Genomic DNA, 18,834 nt, shown 5'->3' with positions numbered 1-18,834 from the left:
GCCACCCGACCCCTAGCCATAACCCTGACTCCCACTCTTTGTTTTAGTCTTACATAATGAACGTTAGGCTTAGGCTATGCCTGCTTTCAGCGTAATTGTGCCCCAGTATTCAAATACTGTCGAAAAAAATTATGTTATGAACACGATGTACCTATATGCTCTGTCTAGGGGGATTGTCATTGTAGTCCAAAAAGCACAGAGAAGACTAAGCCTAAGCCTCGGAGCGGTGAGTTGGGAGGATTGTATACTTTGAGCGCCCAAAGGTGTGAAAGACTCACTGCAGTGACAGGAGGACAGGAAGAGAAGCTAGGAAGCTGCCTCAATATCCCCCAATCTGTAATGTTCACATCTTAATAATCGCCCTGAGGTTAAACACCCATGACACTATCATATTCTCCACATCATCTCCTTAATCACGCACCCCCTGGGGCGGGAGGGGACATCATTTAGGATTGAATCCGGATTATAGGGCCAAAACCGTCGAGCAAAAGTCATCTGATTGATTTTCAATAGGAATTCTAGATAATGAACAGAAACCAATGCGAAACCTTCATTGGAAACCCTGAGGGATGCCATTTGTATTATGCTTGGCTTTGCGCGATGTCGTTTTACTGTGTTTTGTCTGGAGGATTTCAACCGTTAATCAAAACCGGTTCAATACATAATGCTATGAAAGCATGTTGTACTTTCCATCACAACGCCCATGGCAAGCCACGGGGGCCATTGTGAGGTCACAGCAGAAAGAGGACATGAAACATATTGCTGTACAGAGAAATTGTGCAGCAAAGAGTATTTGGCCCATTAACTATGAACGGAAAAACAGTTCAAGTTCAAGTTCATTATATAAAACAACATTGCATAACAATATGAAATGAGATGCACTTTACATGATGAGAACCACTCTGAAATTAACATAAAAGTACATGTAGATACTAACACCACAGTAATCTAAAAAGGGATAGTATATTATTTTTTCAGTGGGATTGTCATTAACATGTAATCGCTATATATGAATTAACCTAAGGGTGAAGCTATAGCTTGACCAGGCTATAGGAGTACCAACCTTTACCAGCCTTTACCAGCCTTTACCCACATTTACCAACCTTTACCAGTCTTTACCAGCATTTACCAACCTTTACCAGCCTTTACCAGCATTTACCAACCTTTACCAACCTTTACCAGCATTTACCAACCTTTACCAACCTTTACCAGCATTTACCAACCTTTACCAGCCTTTACCAGCCTTTACCAGCATTTACCAACCTTTACCAACCTTTACCAGCCTTTACCAGCATTTACCAACCTTTACCAGCCTTTACCAACCTTTACCAGCCTTTACCCACATTTACCAACCTTTACCAACCTTTTCCAGCCTTTACCAGCCTTTTCCAGCGACATGTATCACTTCCTACGTGGTCTTTCTGGTCAATCTGAATCACCCATTTCTGAACATGTACCAAGCTCATGAGGAAATAGTTTTGAGTAATGCATTACGATAGCAGGAATAAGCAGAGAACTGGAATGAATAACTCAACAGCATTTGCATAAATGTCAGAAGTGTATGACTTGTCAAAAACATTGCCTCAAGACAAAACTGGATTCAGTGACTCTCACTCATGTATCGGTCATTGGACAGACAGAGAGAGATGAGACAATATCAGCACCGAAAGTTCAGTCCACAAAAACAAAAAGCAAATCCTCTTCATTCATGATTAAAGAACCCAGCATCCATCCATAGCATCCATCCATAGCATCTGTATTCAAAGAGCAAGTCAAAAGCAGGCCAAGGAAAATGCAATACGGAACAGACTGAGTGTATCGTGGGATCATTCTGAAGTCATTTCCATAACGTGTGTTATGTGTGTTAACACACTCACAGCCTGACATGCTTCGTGTTTTGTAAACCCGTGCTGTCCGGAATTTAACCCATAGCTAACATTCATTGGTGTGTGTACAGTACATGTACAGTGCGCATATGTACATTACATATGTGAGTCAGATGCCCTCAGCCTCAGCAGCAGTAGGGGCAGATTTAGCCCCTTGGTGAAAAGCACTGACAGGAGAGGATATGGGAGAGGAACACACATTGCAACAGAAAACACATCCTGCCTGGCCAGAGCTGTGTAAATGCCAAGTCAAAAAAACCCTTTGGGTTGGAACAACACACACACACACACACACACACACACACACACACACACACACACACACACACACACACACGCTGAAGCTTCAAGAGAATGTCTCTCTTTCTCTTTCCTATTCATGCACACAACAGAACGTAGACACACTCAACATACATACTTAAGCAACACACATATTCACCCACATGAATACGACATAACACAGGTTTACATCTGATTTACTATACCAACATAGATACCAACATAGATACATACCTACATACCTACCTACCTACATACCTATCTACCTACATACATACCTACCTGCCTACCTACCTACATACCTATCTACCTACATACATACCTACCTGCCTACCTACCTACATACATACATACCTACTTACCTACCTACCTACCTACCTACCTATCTACCTATCTACCTCCCAACCTACATACCTACCTACCTACCTACCTACCTACCTATCTACCTATCTACCTCCCAACCTACCTCCCAACCTACATACCTACCTACCTACCTACCTACCTACCTACGTACATACCTACCTATCTGCATACCTACCTACATACCTACCTACCTACAAACCCACCCACCTACATACCTATCTACCTACCTACAACAACAACATTGCATTACAATATGAAATGAGATGCACTTTACATGATGAGAACCACTCTGAAATTAACATAAAAATACATGTAGATACTAACACCACAGTAATCTAAAAAGGGATAGTATATTATTTTTTCAGTGGGATTGTCATTAACATGTAATCGCTATATATGAATTAACCTAAGGGTGAAGCTCGGAGTACCAGCCTTTACCAGCCTTTACCAACACACACACACACACACACACACACACACACACACACACACACACACACACACACACACACAATGTCTACCTACCTATATACTGTACATACCTACCTACCTACATACCTACCTACCTACATATATACATACATACAAGCAAGCAAGCAACACAAGCAGACCCCACTTAGAATTGCTGTGTGCAATACAGCCACCGATTATTACACACTCTCTGTTCCCATGGCTCCCTCACTCTCACCATACACTCTCTACTCCCCTTTGAAAGGTCGAACTTTGACATTCCCTTAGCTAGCAATACAGGAGCGTGTGTGTGTGTGTGTGTGTGTGCGCGTGCGTGTGTATGTGCTGCGTGTGCATGTATGTGGACTGTATGTGTGTGAGGGGTGAAATTACAAAGCAGTATGGGGTTAATTGGATCCTGAGTCCGACATATTTCTCTGAGCCTGCCAGATTCCCTCACAGGGAGGCGAAGCGGCCTTTTTCCATTCCCAATCTCAAACCCAAATAAAATATTCACTAGACCTGCCTCTCCTCTCTCTCCCCATCTCCCTCTCTCCCCTCTTCACTCTCACGTGCATCCTCTCAGCATGGTACTGTCAGCTTGGCTTCCACGCCTTGCCTCCCCCAGCCTTGCCTCCCCCAGCCAAGCTAGGGCTGCATCCTCTGCCAAGACTTCTGGGAGGAAAAAGGGAAAAAAACCTGAAATTAAAATCAGGCAACTTTTGGCAAGTTGTTCCTGCCCAAGGCCGTTTGGGAGCCGAGTTGGGCTGACAAAAAAACAACTATCTAACTAGGTTTCATATGGCACTCATATAAATATTGCACTATGATTTTTGGATGCGGCCATCTTTTTTCGACGGAATCTTTCAAGGATTAGAACCTATCATTCAAGTGTGAGAGAATTATAATTGTCACTGTGTATATCAGTCAGTAAAATTAGGTTAAATAGTGCTTTGGAATGAAAATGAAATATTCATGAATCAAATTTGAATAGTTTAAGAGTGTTTTGGAGAGAGTTTTGGATAAGTCCTCATAGGGATTTACTAGCATCGTAACCTGAGTTATTTTTGAAGTAGATGACAAGGGACTGTGTCAATCAAAAAGAGAAGATAAAGTCCCCAGGACAACAAAATAGCTAAATGTACCAATCGTAAATATGATGTCTGCATAAAACACTGCTTCTTTCACATCTCTGCAAGGTATCTCAATTATTTAGCCTTAAATGTTCTCTTTTTCACTCTGGACGAGAAACATTTCCATGATGAGTTGAAAAGTTTTCCAAGAGTTCACTTTCAGTAGTCGTGCTTGAGAAGTTGGAATATTCCATCACTCTCTCCTGTGTGACCAGCCTCCTGTGTTCCTTTGCTTGTTCCTTTGAACCAGAATTCTTTTTCATGTCTTGCCTCTCACATCCCACTCTTCCACAGGAGAATGATGAGATGAAAGGGTGGACTTTCAGGTGGGCCTGTCACTGGCTCCATGGTGATACCCAAACACACACGTCTGGAGTGTTTGTGATGTTGGGGGCCAACGTCAGGATGATGATGCATGGTGATGCTTTCACTGAGCCTGATCTGCACTCGACACTGACACCAGTTCCTTCACATACAGCGTTCCTTCACATCATCACATACATCGAGACGGGAAAGTCATATGATCAAAAAGAAAAAAGTTGTATTCAAATGAAAGGTGACTCAAGGTTCACTGTAACTGAACATTCAAATATGGAACAAAAAGCTATTCAAAATGGCAACCTGTCATAGAGTAGGTAGGCTGAAGCACAAAGGTTTAAACTAGCCCCAAAGTTACTGAATTAAGTATCATTCTCTCTCAAGTTCTGCATGGTAGATTATTGAATAGACCTACTGTTAAGGTCAAGTGAAAGTTTTATGATCGCTGATTGAGCCATACTCTGCCATCCCACTCAGAGAGAAAGAAGGAGAGAGAGAGAGAGATAGAGAGAGATAGAAAGCCTTCAAGAGTGTTTTGACATTCACTGAGCATCAACACGTGTGAGATCTTTCATCAGAATTTCAATCTGCTCTCATCAGAATTTCATCATAGCACACACAACTTCATTACAGGCACGGAAACTCAAAAAAGTTGGCACAACACTTGAATACATGAATATCTAATATCTGCATATGGCTGCCGCATTTTCTTCTCGTGTGTAGTCAAACTGTGTTATACAATAGTGGGAGGTATAGTCTGAGCATATACACGAGAGGATGTATTCTCATTTTTATGTGTAAGTGTTTTCCTTTTTCCTTGCTTTATATTATAATCCACCCAAAAGGTCTCAGTTCAAGGTTTTTGCAGAGCTTTTTTGCACAAGTAGAGAGCTTCTGAACTTGAACGCAACCCAAATCCTTCACCTACTGCAAGTTAGGGAGCACTGACAATGCAGGAAGTTTCGATACAATTCATATCTAAAAACTACAGCCAGGAATGGCATTTACTGTCGGTTGCCAAATAACAATTCAATCAAATAAACACACACATCCGGCAAAGCTAAAGCAGTTTAATCGTATTAAATGTTCTAATCCGGTTTTATTTTACAAGTCATAACGGCCCCATTGTTAAAGTTGAGATTTTTTTAACATTCTTATCTGCCCTGTGCATTGTGTTTCCATGAATTCAACAGCAAAAACAGGCCATGAATACAAAGCATATTTGAATTCAAGTCACAAACAAAAAAAATGAAATCCACGGTTAATTACATGTTGGCATGGCGAGTAGAATCCAATAACAGACAATGGAATCCTATTGTTAAAAGTTTGATAAGTACAAGTTTCCTAGTTTACGGCTCACTTCAGAGTTAGAAATGGGAAACGTAGGAAATAAGTGTTGTATAATACCGGCAATTTTTACAGTTTGAAACCCCCAAAATAATTCAAACCAAGAAAACAAAGTCTCGTCCACTTAGACAACTCTACGTAAAAACAAACAAGACAGCTCCTTGTTACAAACAGTAACTCTCCCCCTCCTCTTTGACGTCAGCCCCAGGCCCGACCCGACCCAGGCCAGTCTCAGCACAGGGACTTGCCGTGTTTCATGTTCTGGGCGCAGGTCCGACCCAGGTTGGCCCCCTCCAGGAGCAGGTCAGAGAGGCGGTCCAGGCCACAGCAGGTGGTCAGGGGGACGATCATGCCGTACAGGGCCCCCAGGGTGATGCTGATGGGCCAGCCTAGGGCCAACAACAACAACAGCCAGATGATGCTCCAGAAACACGAACCGCAAGTGGCCATCCTCGTCTGATAGAGGGGAAATAGGAAGGAGCGGGGGAAGAGGGAGAAGAGAGATGGATGGACAGCATTTCACTACTTTAGTTCTTAGTCAGCAGAGGACACGCATGGATGGACAAGACACAACTTCTTTGTCAACAAAGCTTTGGTTATTGGGAGGGTTTTAAAGTAATTTAATTTGCATAAAGCCCATCTTCCATAAACATTTTAAGCAGACATCAGATGGAATAGATGAATGGTCAGAGAGTGTGGAGACTGACTTCCTATATGGAGCATCGTCTCTGTGTGTACAGTATGGATCGCTACGGTCTGAGCATTTGGACTCCCTCTGCGATGGGAGATTATCAGATTGGAACGTGCAGCGTTGGTGATGATCTGGATGTACTGGTCAGGATTTAGCACTGGCCTTGACAAAGCATGATAAACCCATCCGCACCCCCGCTATCACCATCCTGCCCACCCGCGGGGATAAATACAGTCAACTCACACTAACAAGCTATGTCAACACACACTAATACACGATGTTCGCGTCAGTAGACCTGAAATGCTGCCACGGTAGCTTATAGTAATGGGATGCAAAGGGACTACGGATATATCTATTAATTTTGCCATCAGTGTTTACAAAAAGTATTGTTCGGTAGTGATTTATGCTGAATTATGCCTGGCATTTACACTAGGGACTATTTTAACGGCGTAAAAAATAGTCTTTGCGCAAACGCGGGAGTTGGCAAGGGGCTGGCTGGGGACGTTGGCAGTGGCGCTAGGGGGTGTGTCTGAAATATGGGTGCTATTTTCTTTCAAGTTCTTTCTGTGCAATTGATGCTACTTGACCTGCTCATTGTCGTGAACACTCCTCTTTTACCGCTACCGACCTAAGTGCAGACGAGACATCGCTACAGCGCTGTGATAATTTCACCAAATTGCCAATAGGCTAGGTGTGGATTTGCGTCCGGCTAAAAATAGAGCCCTATATCTTTAAATCTGACATACTTGTATATTATATTATTATATTATGAGATGTTAGTTGGTGCTTCAGAAAGATATATATTTGAATATTTTGCAACAGCCTCATCCTGGGACAAAAGATGGGGAGGCTTCTATATTTTCAATAGAGCATCTATGTAGGCTAGGCCTATCTTAAATGTAAATATGTGTTAGAATACCTCTGAAACTTTATATCAGAGGAACTCAATCTGTGTGGCCATAACAGAGTATCTGCCTGGAGCCCAGTTCTTGAAGTACAGCCAGTAGGCCTAACACTGATGTTTTCTATGAGAGTGTAAAAGCCAATAGTGGATCGATTAGCAAGCCTGTTACAACTTTACGAGGCAGGCAACACTTCCCTCCACAGTTCCCTATTTTGCCTCTAGTAGGCCTATGTCATTTCCTGTTGTGACAGCATTGTCATCAGCCAGGGCTGTGGTGGGTTATCTCGAGGATATCTCGTGCTTCGAGGGTTACGCCTTTCAGTGAATCAAACTAGAGACAGAAGAAGCATTCAGCAACACTCAGCTTTTGACAAACCATGGCATTTCTCTGAATACTTGTTCTGTTTCAAGTTCTGATAATGTTCAGCAGTAAAACAATGCCCCCATACTTTGAAGGAATATGAAAATAAGTAGTATACGATAAGACATCTGAAGTACACAACTAAAAAGAGTGGATAAACCACACATCATATCATTCTGTACAGCACCTATTCCCGTAAAAGTGAACTGTCTGTATCTTGTGGGATTTACAATATACCTTCTTTAGACAACTTTAACGATACAAGATAAGAAGATAAGAAAAGATAAGAAATTCTTCTACATGACATACAACAGGGGAAGGCTGTATATCACGCATGTTTGATACCATTTGTCATTCTATTCGATGCATTACAATGAGCCCATCTTCCAATTTCTACCTCCACCAGCCTCCCCTTGAGATACAGTTGTACAGTACAGATATACATCATGCAGTTAGTTTGCGTGTCACATCAATCAGTGGCAGTACTTATAAAGTAGCATGCTAAGGTACAATAAAGACCCATATGTAAACCCTGTAGGAATACCTGTTGAGTGGCAGTGGTTAGAAAGTAGCAAGCTAGGCACAGTGAAGATCCATATGGAGGAATACCTGTCGAGTGAGTATAAAAGACATGTTCACCTTCAGAAGTTTAAAAGTTGTTGCTTGTGAGAGTCACTTCTCCTTCGTCCCAGTGGAAATCCCTTTCTCTCTGTCTCTCACACACACTTTCTCTCTCTGTCTCAGCTCCTGCTTGGAGCTCGCTGCCAGCACCCGTCAGTCTGTATGAGTAGCCTCTTCCCACCAGTTAACGCTCATTTACTGCAACAAGGTACTATGGGAAGCCGAATGCCAGGGAGGCCAGAGGGTAGAAAACAGATATTGTGTAATTTGCAACGGGGTTTTCAGAGGGGATGTGACACAATGTGTGCATTCATAAACCAATGGCTCAGTAAAAGCATGATTGTCACAGGTTATACAGTTGATTGGAGACACCAAATGATTACAGAGGAGAGGAGAATCTGGATAGTCTTGTCTTTAGCCTCTCATTTCACTCCTTTTACTGGACATTTGTCATGTAAAAACAAAGTCTCTAAACAAAGCAGTAATCAGTGTTCTCCAGAATGTATATAGACAATATCCATCAATGGTGTTCTATGGTCTTTTGAACATTGCTCTAAAAGGATAGGTGACTTTAGATAGTACTGTAGTGTGCAGTAAGTCCATTTCCCAGGTCCCCATCCTGGTCCTCCTCTAACAGGAGTTCAGAGCAGGTCTGTGTTGAATCGTCACGACGGCAGCCTGAGCAGCTTTGGAGGGGCTTCTACTCTCAGGCTCCGGATGGGTGTATGTGTGTGTGTGTGTGTGGGTGGGTGGGTGTGTGTGTGTGTGTGTGCGTGTGTGCGCTCCTGCCTGCCTGACCTATGACGTAACAACTCACGAGCTAACCTCTGGTGCATGATAATGTCTGAATTCCCGGTCTGTGTGTTTCACCTGCAGGCTGAGGCCCCTCCACGCTACCAGAGTACCAATGAACCTTTAAACGTGACTCAGGTCAGGCTTTAAAACCAGCATCCACCGCACTCCACTGGCTGGGTGTTGTCAAACAAATGGGACTGATATGGACTGTTGTGATGGGAGAGGAGGTAGGAGTGATGGTGTGTCTGTAATGGTGTCTGGCTTTCTCCCCCACGTTGGCTTCACGTGCAGGGGGACTGACCTATAAATCGGGCTTAGCGGCAGCATGTCCAGCTGCTACTGGGCGAGCCAATCGGAATGGTGGATCCCAGTTGCAGGCTGGGGGAGTGGCAGTGTGGGAGTGTATGGATTTAAGTAAGTATCATGAAAGGGAGAAGTTAACAAGGATTAAATAGGACGGCTGGCTAGACGTGCACGCACGCGTGTGTGTGTGTGTGTGTGTGTGTGTATGTTCATTCATGCATACAGACATTAAAAAAACAAAAAACTCCAGACCACATTTTCATTGAGCGTTCTTTTAATAAAAAAAAAGTATTGGTTACAAAACAGATCTCTGAATCACATGATCCTCATGTTTGTGTGTCATCTTAATGGCTTCAGTAGAAAACAAATGTAAATCTTTAAGACACATCTAACTGATTTTGCTTCATGTCCAGGGACAGTCCACGTTTGGGTCCATCTTGTGAGGACCTGGATAACAAGTACTCCTGTTGTCCTCTGGGGGGGGGCGGGGGGGTTGGGGGGCCTACTCCTCCTCTCCACTCTCCTCCCCGTCGCTGTCGCTGTCCCGGCCTGGGTGCTCAGGCATCCTAGGGTGCTCCTCTGGCTCCTGCTTATCTGAGCTTGGTGTTTCCTGAGGGGGCTTCTCTGCGCTGGCCTCTCCTGATTCCCCCTGCTCCATGGGGCTCTCCTCCTCCTTCTCCTTCTGTCCCTCCTCCATCATGCTCTCCCCATGGCTGGTGATGTCTGTGCTGGATGACTCTGCCTCGACCACAGCCTCCTCCTGGGTCTGCTTTGGGGGAGGCAGGAGCTTCTGCTGTTGCTGTACAGAGGAAGAGAGAGGAAGAGAAGGTAAGGGAGGGGGGGGGGGGGGGGAGTGATTGATTTGCCATTTAAGACAGGTAAATGGAGGACAGGAGAGAGACAGACAGATGAGAGAGAGTGAGAGAAAAAAATTAAAACTCATTTTAATTTCCTCATCTAAATTTTAGGCTTGTGGCCTGTTATGTCTCTGCATGCAGAATTAAAACAATTCTCTTACATCTGACCTATTTCCAGCACTGCATTAAAGTTTAAATACTAAAAAATCACAGTCTGTCCAAAATGAGAGAGAGAGTGAGTGAGAGCTTTGACTAACTACAAAGCTGGATGGCTCACAAGAAGAGTTTGCTTCAGGGGTGTTTGGGAGCAGGTGTGTGTACGTGTGTGTACTGTACTATTGAGACCAGGGAACCTCAGGTGTGTGTAAACAGACTGATGACATTGGAGCAGCTACCTGTGACTGTATTGGTGTCTATGGGTGAGGTAGTCATCCGTCTATACAGCTAGGTGCTGTATACAATAGAAGTGTAGTTACCTCTCTGTACTGCTACGCGCTCTGGATTGTGTGTGTGTGTGTGTGTCTGTACCTGCTGGGTGCGCTGGACTGTGTGTGTTGTAGTAGTTATTGTGTGTATAGTACGGTAGTGTACTGTGGTTACCTCTCTGTACTGCTGCGCGTGTTCTGGACCGCGTTTGTGTGTGTGAGAACCGTAATAGTTTGTGTAGTAGTGTGGTTACCTGTCTGTACTGCTGGGTGCTCAAGACTGTGAGTGTGTGTGCGTGCGTGTGTACACCTGTGAACCGTGATAGTTATTGTGTAGTGTAGCAGTGTGGTTACCTGTGTGTGTGTGTGTAGTGTGGTGTAGTGTCGTCGTGTGTACCTGTCTGTACTGTTGTGTGTTCCGGATCATGTGCATGTACATGTTGTACACCAGGTTGGCCATCTCTGGCATGTTCTTGATCACCTGATCAGGCTGGGCCGAGCGACCTTCTCCCTGAGGAAAGAGAGAGAGAGAAAGAGTGTTCAGGTTATTCCATTTTCCCTGCACACTATCAATGTGCAGACACACACACACAGAGAGAGAGAGAGAGAGAGAAACAGAGAAGGGGGAGAGAGAGAGAGAGGAAGGCACAGAGAGAGTGAGCGAGAAAGAGAGCAAGAGAGAGAGAGAGAGGGGGGGGGGGGGGGGGGGGGGGGGAAGAACAGATGGAGGACAATGCATGGGGAGGAAGGAGAGTAGAATTCACTCAGCTGCAATGATGCCTCCTCAACTAAAGTGATATGCTGGAATGACAGCGGTCTGCTGGGCTGGGCTGTGTGTGTGTGTTGCGTTAGATGGCGACTGTGTTGTAAAATAAGACAGCTGTGATTTTACAGCGGTAAAACCGTCAAAAAGGAACCATGTAAGTGGCGCCCGCCCACCCACCCACTGTCCTGCCACAGGAAAACATGAGCCTCGTCTTGTTTCACTGTCTGATAGCATCACCAGCCTCTGGAAATAGACAAATGTGCTTATAGGAGCATTGTGTGGGCACTCTTAACTCCCTTTACAGCAGGTCCCGGATCAGGCCTAGTTATCTGGCCCAGGATGATAAGGGTGAGGACAGAGAGATTAAAGGCTGACCTCAGATCTGTTTTTTTTTGGGAGCAGAATGTGGGGCATCTGGAGCCTGTGCAGCAGGGACTAGCTAGCTGCCTCCTGATAGGTTAGGCTTCGGCAGAGGACACATGTGTGCACCCCCAACCCCAGGGGACCTCTTGTGGGCTTTCAGACAACCCACATCCCTTTTGCGCACACACACACACACACACAAACCAGACATTAGGCACATATACACATACTGTACACACACAGCATCATACACAGACACACACGCCAGCACACACAGGCACGCACGCGCACACACACACACACACACACACACACACACACACACACACACACCAGACAGTGGCCGTCTCGCATTAGCCTGGCGGGATTTGGAAGTGTGGCTTTGCCCTGTGACCTTTAGGGGTTAAATATAGCCTGTGTTTCCCCAGCCAGCAGGCCAACAGACAGCCTCAGCCCTCTCCAGAAGGGTGTTAACAGACAGGGCCTATGGGCAGAGCCACAGTAAGACCTAGGACCCAGGGAGCAGGGGGGAAGGGGGGTCCCATTCAGAATTTAGAGGCAGGATTAGATGGAAGGGCTGCAGCAGAGGGGATGAGAGGATGGACATACAGGGGCTGGAAAGGGCACTGCGATACTACATGCTTGTGTGGAAGTGTGGAAAAAGTGTGTGTGTGCGTGCACATGTCCGACAGTGTGTGCAAGCTTGAATGCTATTTCTTTTAATTGGTACAGGGCTGTGTGTGAATGTGCCCACGTGTGTGTAGGTATGTGTGTGTGGGCGGGTGGGTATACTCACTGGCTGTTCCTGTGTGTAGTACTCATTAGGCCTGATGTGCAGCTGTAGGGGTCTGGCGGTCAGCTGGCTGAAGGCAGGGGTCAACTCAAAGCAGTTCTGGAACAGAGACACCCGAGCAAAGATGTAGAGACCCAGCCTGGCTCTGGACATGGCCACCACCAGACGCCTCACATCTCTAGAGAGAGAGAGAGAGGGGGGGGGGGGGGGGTGAAGGGATGAAAGTGGGAGAATAAAGATTGTCAGGGAGAGGAAGACGAAAGAGTGGAGAGGGGGAGGGAGAGAGCGAGGGAGGGAGAGATGAGAGAGGAGGGGGGGGACAGTGGGAGATGGAGAGTGAGAGAAAAGAGGAGAGGGAGGGGGAGGGGGGGAGAGTGGGTTTAGAGGAAAAATTGGAAGGGAAAAAAAAGAAAAGAGGAGAGAGTGGGAGAGAGAGAGATAAGCAGCAAAGGTGAAGAATACATATAAAAAGAGGGGGGGGACAGCGGAGGAGGAGGAGAGAGAGAGAGGGAGGGTAGGAGAGGAGAGATTGGTTACTTTTCTTTCTTTTCACTAGAATTAAAGGATTAGAGAAAGGAGTATTTTTTTCCTGGAGTCAGGAATCCTTAGGCGTTTCCTGTAATACCCGGCCAGTACAGTGTGTGTGTGTGTGTAATAAAATATCGTTTTCGGAACGCCAGGCAGGCCTCGGAGGACAGGGACATTAAGGCAGGCCCTATACGCCTCATCTACTTCAGCCTGATAAGACACCGCTGATTACCGCGGAACTGAATTCTAAATTTAACCCCCCTGACTCTGAGTTTGAGCTTATTACACGTGTGAAAAGATGATTCCACCGTAGGCGCTGGCGGTTCACACTCCTATACCATCATACCACCCGAGCTGTGAGCAGGAGACGACAGAAAACGCTCAGAAATGGATAACAACAACGCTCGTTTTAGGTTTAGCGGTTCTAAGCGTTTTTTTTTTTTTTTAAAGACCCAAGCGTATTCCTTCAGATCTCAAACAGACACAAGCGTGCAGGTGTTGGATGTACGGACGGGCAACATATTTGTCCTCCTTGGCTCTGAATGAAAACGGCGCAACAATTAGCCTTGCTGACGACTGCAGACCCGTACAGGGCCGAAAACATCGACGACACAATCCCAGCTCAACTGTTGCTGTAAGCGCGGTACCCTACAGCAGCCTACGGTGCGTTCAGACGCCATGGGGGAAAGGAGCCGTCTCTAAGAGGCTCAGTGGAGATTCAAAAAACATATTCGGCTCAGCGGAGAAAGCTTTGTAAAATACGATGCACACAAACGTGTGTATTCATACGCAGCCAAAACGTGGAATGAGGGATAGACATGTGCACACCACGAGATTAGGAAGATTCATTTTCTCAGTGTGCGTGTTTATAGAAAATGTGTGCGTATGTGTGTGTGTAAAAAAGTTTTGAGCCAAGAGAAGAATGGTCTATGGAAAAGCCACCCAAAGGACAACATTACCATAGAAACAAACCACTTGAGTACCCAACCAATCAGCACTGAGTCTGACCTGAGAGGGGCCAATAATATGCCTTCATAGCCTGGTGACATTGCTCTGTGTTTTGGGTTGTTCTCTGACACACAGGGCTGTGTGGAGGGATCCAAAGTAAGCGTGTGTGTCTCTGTGTGAGTGTGTCTGTGTCACCCGATGAATGTGTGTGTGTGTGTGTGTGCGTGTGTGTGTCCATCTGTGTGTGTGGGTGGGTGTATGTGTGGGTGTGTCCATCCGTGTGTGTTGGTGTTTGTGTGTGTCCATCCATGTGGGTGGGTGGGTATATGTGTGGGTGGGTATGTGTGTCCATCCATGTGGGTGTGTGTCCATCCATGTGTGAGTGTCCATGTGTCTGTCTGGATGTGAGTCCATGTGTGGGGGTGTATGTGTGTCCATATATGTGTGTGTGTGTGTGTGTGTGTGTCTCAGCGGGAGGACTCCTCCTGTCAAACCGAGGGTCAGCCTGTCATATGGTCAGCTGCGTCCCCCGTGGTTGTCACGGCAGCAGGTTGCCATGGGAGGGGAGGAGAGAAGAGATGGGGGGAGGAGAGAAGAGTTGGAGGGGAGGAGGGGAGGAGGCAGAGCTCTGCAGTACGGTCGAGTGGCCTCAGTGTGGGACAGAGCTGAAGAGACGCCAGGGGAATCTCCCATGAATCACTGCTTTCCACGCCAGGCCATTCAAAGCCAAGTAGGGAAACGCATCGAGACATGAATGACCGTTCACCGTTGAGGAAAGCTATGCTATCAAAGGTTTCTATGCCTGGGAGGTGCTTCTAAACCTCTAAAACCTTCCCAAAAACTCAAGGGAAGAGGCTCTTCCCCATAACAGCCTTTTATCCGAAGCTGGAATAAAGAAGTTGGGTCTCACGCCGAACACAGGAGAAGAAGTGTGTGCTGACGTTGAATTATTTATGACCTGTTGCGAACGTCAGAGCGAAATATCGACCCGAGGTTTCATGACTGAATGAAGGTGAAACCCAGGGAGGAACGCTCACATCTTGCAGAAAAAGTGGAGGTTAAAAATGGTTCTTCTTCTTCTTCTTCTTCTACAGGTCCTTCTTATCCTCTCGCGAATAGCTCTCCCTCCCCCTCCATATATCATCCTCATAATAGGGGGGAGGGGAGGGGGAGGGGGGGGTTGTTTTTAAAACAATAAACGTCTCCACGTGTGAATGAGACGGGGTCGGGGGTCATCTCCTGGCGTACGCCGCCATGACATGAATGACAGCCGGGACGAGGGGTTGGCCGGGGTCGCTGACAACAACAACAACAACAACCCTAACGACAAGACAAACGGTGACTCCTCCTCCCCCGCCACGCCGCCGCGCCATCAATTCCCTTTATCTCCCCGAAAAACAAAAAGGGAGTTTTTTAAAGTGGTTTTTAAATTTATTTATTTATTTTTCTCCTCGCCTGGCTCTTGGCCGTGCCGTGATAAAGCTGCTCCGCCCGGCCGTGACGGTTACAGCAGGGATGACTTATTCACCCGGCCCACGCTCCGTTTGTAGGCGGGGAGAGTGAGTCTGTCTACGGCCGTGGAGGCTGGGTGGAGGTAGAAATCGGAGGACGGGGCTCATCGCAATAATATATAAGAAGAATAATAATATACGCCATTTAGCTGACGCTTTTATCCAAAGCGACTAACATTGCAGTGTAGTGCATACATTTCAGTATGTATGGTGCCAGCGGGAATCAAACCCACAACCTAAGCGTTGTTAGCGCCGTGCTCTACCGACTGAGCCACAGTTTGACGCCGTTCCTCGTTCCGTTCCGTGGTATTACAATGAGTCCCGTCCTTTTCCGATTTCGACCTCCACCCAGCCTCCCCTGATCTCCGGAAAAGCGTTAGGCCATCGGCGCTCACTGTGCTATACATCACAGCCTATTAAAAGGAGGGGAGGTCGTCAGAATCTCACAGCAGGCTGGGAGTAAAATGGCTTCTTACTACACATCAATTTACACAGAGAGGGAGAGGGAGAGAGGGAGGGATAAAGGGGAGAGGGGGAGAGAGAGCACACTGGGGTTGTCACAAAGTGTGGAGTAGAGAGAGAGAGGGAGAGAGAGAGAGAGGAAGAGAGGGAGAGAGAAAGAAAGACAGAAAGAAAGAGCTCAACCTGCCACAGTGGAGTGGTTACCAACAGGGCAGAGTACTAGTCTGATTAATGGCTTGCCTTTGATCGTGAAGCAGCCCTTTGTGCCACATTTTCACCCCAATCATCATCTCACAATGCTTCAGCTGAACTCTGCCTTTGTCCACCCCTTGTCTGGGAAACGATGTCTGTAAAGACTTAAAGACCGAAACTATTCAGCCAAGTCTCCAGTTAATTATGAGGGGAAAAAAAGAGGAGTCCCTTTGAGTGGGAAGGCGTCTCTGGAGAGGTAAAGTGAGTGTGTGTTGGGTGTGTTTTAGTTTAGTTTTTCCGTGTGTGTGTGTGTGTGTGTGTTACCTCAGGTGGCCCACGGCCTTGGTGCGGACCAGGGAGAGGATGATGTAGTCGTTCTGTTGACCCTGGAACCTGTCCACCGTCGTCACCTGATGAGAGAAACATCCATTATTTAACACACACACTCAAATACTGTACCTCTACACACACTGTACCTCTACACACACACATACACACACACTCAAATACTGTACCTCTACACACACATACACACACACTCAAATACTGTACCTCTATACACACACACTTCCCCTTTTTGTGTGGAGGGGGGGGATTTAGTTAAAATGTTTAAGAGCGTGTGAGCTCCCTCCTAAATTGCGAGGCGAGGGGATTTTTTTTTTTGGGGGGGGGGGGGTTGCTTTGGTGGCATTTGAAGCTTTGTTGTTGTTGTTGAAGCTGTTATCGTGGCGGGCCACATGGGAAGCCAGAGGGGGTAAAACGGATTAGAGGGCATTTACGTCCCGCTAGCTGCTTACCTGGGGCCGAGCCGACTCAGGGCCACAACACCCAGAGACACGGAGACGACACACTCCACAGCTACTTTAGGGAACGCAGAGCCGCACGGAGCCCAGGAATCTGCTGCCGGATGTTTTTTTTTTATTTTTTTACGCATTTTACGCAGAGTAATCACTTGCCAGGCAGGTTGCTTTATTCCCCGGTAAATCCTGTCTTTCTTCAAAGCATATTCTAAAGATGTTTTTTTCTTTCTTTCTTTTTCTACCGCTGAGGGAAACAGCTTTGTTGCAAGTTATTTCACTCTTCTGTAGATGTTATGTAACAGTGTTACTGCGTTTGGGGGGAGTACAGTACAGTAGGTTAGTGTACAGTAGGTTAGTGTACAGGTAGGTTAGTGTACAGTAGGTTAGTGTACAGGTAGGTTACTGTACAGTAGGTTAGTGTACAGGTAGGTTACTGTACAGTAGGTTAGTGTACAGGTAGCTTGTGAGCTACCATGGAATCTGGTTACTGAGCTCTGATAACTAGCTTTTGTAATGTATGGGCCTATGTGAGAGTGTGTGTGTGTGTGTGTGTGTGTGTGTGTGGGAGAGGGGGGTATACATCTATAACAGAGGTTCATCAGTAAACCATACAGTAGAGTAGGATTAAATCCATACATGTCTATATGGGGCTGAATCCAGTGGGAACTGGGGAAAAGTACAGGGGGTAAATGGGCTCTTCCATCCTCCTGACATGATCAATAGGACACCGGCGAACCCCACACTGCCAGGGACAACAGCAACAGCTCTAAATAAATCACCCTGACCTGCTCCCATTGGTCTAATGCACTATTCATTGACTGGGGAGTCCCACAACACCAAAAGCCAACCATGCTCCAAGTCCCCTTATGGGTGAGAGAGGAAGGGAAGAGGGGACGGGGACGGAGGGTGTGGTGGGGTGGGAACGAGGAAGTGGCCCAATATTTATTTGTGTCTCTCTGTTGCTACATAGAACAGGTGCAACACCAGAAGCGACAATATGTGGGTTCTACAATGGTGGGGGGAGCCCGGTGCTGTCTGCTCTGATACAACGGACAGTGGTCTCTGAGGACCCCCGACCTACCATGTGGCCTTAAATTACCCCCCCCGGAACAGGAGTCGATGGGCCACACACACACACTCACGCACGCACGTGTGAACACGGGCACGCACACAGGCACGCACACACACACACACACACTCCACCCAACGGCATAGCCCATAGCCCAATGGAAACTGAAGGGAAAAACATGCCACACAATTTTAGCCAAAAATGCTTTGCCTTATTTTCCAAAGCAACAAGGCAAGTGTGTTATTTTTAGCAGACAGACGGAGACAGAGGCAGATAGATGAGATCCCCGGGGCTTCACTTTTTGCATTGTGTTTCGTTATTTATGTGAAATCATCTTCCAGGGAGTGAATTTCAGAGGTCGTGACATCATGGCAGGCCCATGTCCCTGGGCACTCGGACTGAGATCTGCATTTACGGACACGCGCACACATACGCACACATACGCGCACACACACACATACCACACACACAATCTAAGGAGACTTGTTCTCTTCCATCTCTCTGTCCTCCTCACTACTGTGAAAACAATGACACAATGCATCTCAGCAGATGGCCACCCAATTGAAACAGTCAACCCTGGATTCTCTTCTCTCTCTGCTCTCACAATCTCTCTCTCTCTCTTCCATCCCCCCCCCCTACCTTCTTTATGATGAAGCATGTACCTGTAGG

The 18,834-nt window shown here is 46.4% G+C and overlaps 1 protein-coding gene across 1 annotated transcript in view; it reads right to left on the bottom strand.

Moving 5' to 3' along the window:
* Nucleotides 1-9,713: 9,713 nt before the first annotated feature.
* Nucleotides 9,714-18,834, bottom strand: part of aqr (aquarius intron-binding spliceosomal factor) — a 50,281-nt gene continuing 41,160 nt past the window's right edge. Inside the window, exons 33-36 of the mRNA XM_083684109.1 lie at nucleotides 16,621-16,739; nucleotides 12,659-12,833; nucleotides 11,131-11,244; nucleotides 9,714-10,250 (exon numbers count right to left, since the gene is read on the bottom strand). Of these exons, the coding sequence (XP_083540235.1) occupies nucleotides 9,954-10,250; nucleotides 11,131-11,244; nucleotides 12,659-12,833; nucleotides 16,621-16,739 (705 nt within the window). The 3' untranslated portion in view covers nucleotides 9,714-9,953. The remainder of the gene's footprint in view (nucleotides 10,251-11,130; nucleotides 11,245-12,658; nucleotides 12,834-16,620; nucleotides 16,740-18,834) is intronic.

Source organism: Argentina silus (assembly GCF_951799395.1).
Source record: "Argentina silus genome assembly, chromosome: 13".
NCBI lineage: Eukaryota > Metazoa > Chordata > Actinopteri > Argentiniformes > Argentinidae > Argentina > Argentina silus.
This window is presented reverse-complemented; position numbering and strand designations above follow the sequence as displayed.